The 6,139-nt window shown below is 43.8% G+C and overlaps 1 protein-coding gene across 2 annotated transcripts; it reads right to left on the bottom strand.

Moving 5' to 3' along the window:
- Window positions 1-1,033: 1,033 nt before the first annotated feature.
- Window positions 1,034-5,986, bottom strand: LOC121636406 (cytochrome b561 domain-containing protein 1). Of its 2 annotated transcripts, none has more exons than XM_041979902.1 (3): window positions 5,768-5,986; window positions 4,756-4,793; window positions 1,034-2,813 (listed from the first exon to the last, which is right to left on the bottom strand). In XM_041979902.1, the coding sequence occupies exons 1-3, from the start codon at window positions 5,922-5,924 to the stop codon at window positions 2,307-2,309; spliced, it is 702 nt and encodes a 233-aa protein (XP_041835836.1). In that variant the 5' UTR covers window positions 5,925-5,986; the 3' UTR covers window positions 1,034-2,306. The 2 variants fall into 2 exon arrangements, with proteins under 2 accessions (XP_041835836.1, XP_041835837.1); XM_041979903.1 differs by having other exon boundaries at window positions 5,679-5,768.
- Window positions 5,987-6,139: the final 153 nt, after the last annotated feature.

The following is a 6,139-nucleotide window of genomic DNA, read 5'->3' as shown; positions in this document are numbered from 1 at the left end:
TTTCATAAAATATATGTTTGGAAGCTTGGAAATTTTATTTTATTCATTAAACTGAAGCTGATTGATCGATTTAAACAAAGTAGATAAACTATGAATCTAATGTTTTTATGACAGTTTTTAGAACAGGACTTTTATGTCCTCCAGTGACCTGAAAGGATAGTACATTTGTTCCTGGTGACCTTCAAGAAGAATTGAAGTAAGAATGTCAACGAGGAAATGACCAGAAAGGACGAAAAGGTCCCTGATGAGCTGGGGTTTTCCACATGACTGGACATGTCCATCAGATCTCTTCGTCATCCAAACTCCTGCAGCTGGAAAAAAAACTGCTGAATTAGCATGTACACCTTTAGCTCCACCTTTACCTACATCTGTAACTCCGCCTGTAGCTCTGCCTCTGTAACTTTGTCTGCCTCTGGACCATCTGTAACTCCACCTGGAGCTCCGCCTGCAACTTCACCTATAGCTCTGCCTCTGGAGCGCCATCTGGAGCTCTGCCTGCAGTTCTGCCTGAAGCCCCGCCTCTGCAGCTTCAGCTGCAGCTTTGCATATAGCTCTGCCTCTGTAGCTCCACCTGTAGCTCCGCCTGCAGCTTTGCATATAGCTGCGTCTCTGTAGCTCCACCTGCAGCTTTGCCTGTAGCTCCGCCTCTGTAGCTCCACCTGTAGCTATATTTGTACCTATGCCTATCTTTGCGCCTATACTTGTAATTATGTCTCTAGTTCTGCCTCTGAAACTCCACCTGCAGGCCCCCCTGTAGCTTTGCCTGTAGTTCCACCTATTCCTCCGCCTGTAGCTCCATCTGTATCACTGCTTGCTTCATTCACAATGCATGTGGTAACTTCTGTTAAGATCAAACAGTGGTACTTGTTGGGGAAGACACTGTCCAGGACGCTGAGCCGATTCCCCTGATAGTCGTGATGCATTATTGTCCCAGAAACACTCCAAAGAACTCCTGGATGGGATTTATTAGTGAGCTTTTCGAAGGGAAACAGTAAATCCTGTTGGAAAAAGGAAATCTAAACAGAAACATAAATAAATAAATAAATCAAATTTATTGCACCAAGAAGTGTTTTGACATTTTTGTTGTTTTATCATTTGAGGTTGTGCATAGCCATGTGTGAAATAAAAAAATGAAATAAAATAAACCCCACAAAGGACAATAATGACTTTCACACATTCATGAAGAAAATGGGCTGCTTCGAGGTTTTAACACGAGTCTGTGAGAAGATGGAGGAAAGGAGTCTGAGTGAGGACGCTGATGAAAGTGTATTCCGTCCTGGTTAGGTTGTTTGTCTGCAGCAGTCTGCAAAATGCTCCTCCCAGTATTACAGCTCCTGTAGTCACACTGTACTCTGATTTTAGTCACCATCAGGCTGCCTGTTAAAAACAAACTCCTCCAGCTTTTGTGTCTTCTTGTTTTTGCTCTCCATCTCCTGAGAAAGAAATCTGGCTCACTGGCTGAGGAGAGTTCCATCCCAACAGACCAGCAGGAATGATTAAAGAGCAGCAACATAAGGCTCAGTGGTACAGTTCAGTCTACACCTCAAGCTCTGGATTAACACTCAGAAGGACTCTGACCCTCAGCTGGTCCATCAGGGGATGAATTTAATGCTGCAGGTTGAAAGGAGCGTTCTGCTCCACAGCTGGGAGGCAGTGAAGCAGTCAGCAGTGAGACAGAGGACACGTCATGAGTTTCTGTATGTTCTGAGTGGTGTTGTCAGGTCGGAAATGCGGGCTTGAAGCATTCTTCCGTTGGGCCTTCCTCATAAACAGCCTTTCTGGGATGCTTTCTTCTCCCAAGTTTTAATATAAAATTTAGTGTTTGGTACCATTTCAATGAATTCTTGTTTGAAAATGATTTGCAAAACATGATATTGTATTTGAAATTTAGTAGAAAAAAAGCAGCTGCTTTTTTGAACTGGGTTATGCAGAGATGTACTCTAATCCTCCATGTTTGTTTTGGTGTGATGATTTACCAAACAACTTCATGTTAAACTGCTTCATGCAGCTTCTGTAGCATCACCAGAGGTGGAGAGAATTTACCAGCTGCTTTAAGACCGTCCACATTCATCCTCCTGAAGATCCAGAGTCTGTAGGCCTTTCACTGCAAACGTAGTGCAAAAATTCAGAGACTTGCACCTCCGTCCAAGTTCATTAGATCACCTTGAACACCGTCCTGGAAGATTAGATGACACCAACACCAAAGTCCAGCTTCACTTCACTCATATGAAAGGAGGTGAAGGTCACTTCCAGACTGGTGGAAGCACCACATGAAGCTCTTTGTAGCTTCATGTCCTCCATGCTTCCTAGCTGCTCATCTTCCTGCGGGGCAGGTAGGCATTAGTAATTTGGTTCATCACCACCAGGGCAGGGAAGAGGGGCAGCAGGAGGTAAGCCCACCATGTCACCCCCTTCACCATGGCCTGAAACCAGTCTGAGAACATGGCCGACATGACGGTCACAGTGGCCAACAGGTAGACCACCAGGCCGCAGGTGGCATGGTACAGCTTGAGTCTGGGCAGGGAGGAGGAGAGATGCAGCTGCTTGTGGAAGATGAGGGTGACACCGCAGGCTGCTTGAAGCAGGCTGGCGGCCAGCGTGCAGGAGCCCAGCAGGCTGTGCCAGCTGACCAGGTGGCGAAGCTCTGACACATTTTTACTGGCCACCACGAAACCCAGCCCAGTGCCAGCAGCTATCAGAACCAGAGCCTGACACAGCCAGTGGAGACGGACCTTACCCTTTCGAGACTTGAAGCAGAATGGAGATCCCTCGGCTGAGTAGAGGAGGATGCCCTCAGTCATGCACAGACAGTACTGTAGAGACAGAGACGGACGTGTCAGCAACATCATCTGGATGCAGCTCTCATTGATGTGATGGGAAATAAACTGGAGGCTGTGAGTCACAGCAGCTCTGATCACATTTTTTCTATTTTGTATCTTGATTTCCACCATTTTCATTTCTCTAATCTGTTTAAAAGCTGTGCTGCTGGAGCGGTGTCTACTTTTTCTACACATGCTTTATAAAATCTGTTAGGATGAGTCAGCATACAAACTGGGGGGTTCTTTATTAAGCTGATTTAGCTTGCAAAGGCCCAACAAATTCCAGGAATCAAACCCTAAATCCCTGACAGGCAAGAGCCATGTCAGCAGGAATATCAGGAATATTCAACCTCTACAAGGCTGCAGGAGCACACACAAGACTGAATGCCAGTTAAACACGTTCACATTTAGTGGGTGGTAGTGGGTGTAAGAGGCCATTTGTGGGCGTTAGTGGCTGTAGTGGGCAGTAGTAAGGGTTACTGGGCCTTAGTGGGTGGTAGTAGATTGGGTTTGTGCTCAGTCTGTAACAAAACAGCTGAACTCCAACACCTCCGTCACCATTAATTATTCAGAGTGGAAAGAAGACAGAAGAACGGAGGACGTGAAGGTGAAAGCAAAGTTCAGCTCTAAACTCTTCATTAATATGATTATAATCAGATCTATGCTGGCTAAGAGCTGTCTGGGAACGTGATAAAAAAAAAAAACTGTTCAATCCAACTTTATTTATACAGCACCAGTTCAAAAAGGTAAGGGAGGGGAGGGGAAGGTGAGGTGTCCATTCAAAGTTTATAAGGAAATGACATTTGATCCATACAGAGCTGATGCAGAAGTGCTCGTAGTCCGTGATGCTGAGTGGATTACAGAGAGAACACATGGCATATCTAAAGGCTTTCTCACTGTTCATGAAGGACATTTCTCTGCTATTAGCAATCTCTGATTCTGAAGGGGAATATTTGCATACTGAGGATGACGACTGGTCATCTCATCATTTTCAGTGATGGTGAAAGTGACATTTCTGTTTGAAATCACGGTGCATCCGTCTATAATAATAACATACATGAAGCAACACATGTGGGAGATGACAGCAACTTTATCTAACCAAGGTCGGGGAGGCACAACTCCAATATTTAGGAGAGTTTCTGGACAAGGTCAAGGCTGCAGGGGTTGAAATCGTAGCACGCTCATCCATATGTTCTGGTCATGTCCCAGCGTCACTGCGTGTTGGACTTTATCAGTTCCACCTGCTCACAAACAGCAGTAAACAGACATGATGTCCAGTCTAGAACCTGAGAAGATCAGCTACTCACTCTTCATATGAGCAGGAAGTTCCAGAAGATGTGTCTGTAAACACCTACGAACAGCCAGCAGTGACAGAGAAGTGAGGTTTCTTTCTTTCTCGTTCCTACTGTCCCTGTGCTTGTATGCTCCTGTGTGTGTATGCACATATGTACGGGACTTTACTTTTATATGTTGTTGAAGAAAATTTAAATATAAAAGATTCTGATTTAAAAAAAAATTTAAAAGTTTTAGTTTTTCCTCTGCACTGTCTCCTTGTGCAGCTCAGGACGGCGGACTGAATCAATCAGTTGGTTTCCTTATGAAGGTTTTGGTTTGGTTTCATGCCAGCGTTGACTGCTACCCCTCTAATAGTGATATAAAACATTATTTGTGTCTTTCTGTGCCGTTAAAAAAAGTTCCTAAACCTGATTTTAAACTCACTTCCTGTTCTGACAGCCTTGTCTCTGACTCCAGCTGACTGAGAGAGACTAAACCAACAGGCTGGATCCACAAGTTTAACTTGTTTTTTAAGGATTGTGATATTGTTTGAGGGCTTTAGTTACAGCGAGGTTCAGGCTGAAATTAGAGAACCAATGACATCTGCTCACTGAGTGCACGGACGTGTGTGTGCATGAATAAAAGGAGATTGTAAACTTACAGCAACTGACATACACACTGGATGCCAAGAAAACAGACCTGGAACAAAAAGAAACACCAGTAAGAAACATCCTCCCACCAAACTCAAAGAAGCTTCAGAAAAGTTCAACTTTCTAACTGAACTGATGCTCAGAAAATGGCAGATCTTCAGCTCAGTCTCTCCAGCCTTCATCTCGCTTCAGTTTCTATAGCTTGCATGCTGTGTGTATTTCATCCAGACTGCGGACCAGACGTGGTTCATAATAGTTTAGTAAATGTAAACATCTTGATAACGTACTTGCACTTCTTTGGACTAAAACAAAGAGGGAAATGTGGAGTTTTCATTATTTATAGGTTATTATGTTGTTATTTTACTGGTCCAACGCAGTGGAAATTGGGTTGTGTAAGAAATTTCTTTCACAGGATTAATAAAGTATATATCTATCTAAAAAGAGTTTGACACCACTGATGTAAATCCCACTCTATATAAAAAAAATCTGTCTAGTTATCCAGGAGCAGATAAAACACAGAAACATTGATATGCCTAACTTCTTTAGTTCACTTTTTCCACTGAATGAGCAGAGGCTGAAAATGACACTATTAATCTGATGACATCAAAGCAACACGGAGTCGGATGACCTGAAGGTCAGATGGTGAGAACTGGGACATCTCTGTTCATTAGTTTTAAGGTGGCTTACAGGACTGGAGAAATGCAAATGTCTAATTCTGAAACTATTTATTGCACAAGAAATAAATTCCACTTGGAAAAAAAGTTCAGTTAATTTAGAAACACTGGCAGATTATTTGATGAGCAAAACTCTACTCAAACGATTAAGAGGAATTATTTTCATTCATTTATCGAAACAAGCCAAATATATTTTAAAAAAACAAAACAAACAAAAAACAAAGCAAATCATTAGAGAGTTGTTTCTGAACACTGTTTACCTCTGATTGTTTGGTCTATTTAATATTTCCCTTATTAAAAGGACCAAACACGTCAGCTAAGGAATGAAATCGGATCTATGTGGACTCACTGGTTCCGGGTCTGGACAGCCGGGAGATGATGAGGGTCAGGCCCAGGCCGGTGACATGAGCGGCCATCACCGAGACTCTCCGCAGCCATACGTACAGCCAGAAGTCCCGCATCCCCAGCCCCTCTCCCACCGGGCTGTACTCCACGTCAGACGGCATGTTGTCGCCGGGGTACAGGCTACATGCAGCCCGCTCCGGCAGTGACGCTCTGTAACCGGGACGGGGACAGACTCCCCGCGTAATGACGTCATCGCGTCGAAAGCGGAAGAAAAACCCACCTGAGAAACGCTACGTTGTGTGTATATTATTTTATTTTATTTATTTATTTATTTTTCATTTTTCCTTTTTGGGGTGGGGTGGGGGAGTGTATGTGT

This window comes from Melanotaenia boesemani, chromosome 3 (genome assembly GCF_017639745.1).
Source record: "Melanotaenia boesemani isolate fMelBoe1 chromosome 3, fMelBoe1.pri, whole genome shotgun sequence".
Classification (NCBI taxonomy): domain Eukaryota; kingdom Metazoa; phylum Chordata; class Actinopteri; order Atheriniformes; family Melanotaeniidae; genus Melanotaenia; species Melanotaenia boesemani.
Note: the sequence above shows the minus strand (reverse complement) of the source record. Positions and strands in the feature narration are given on the sequence as shown.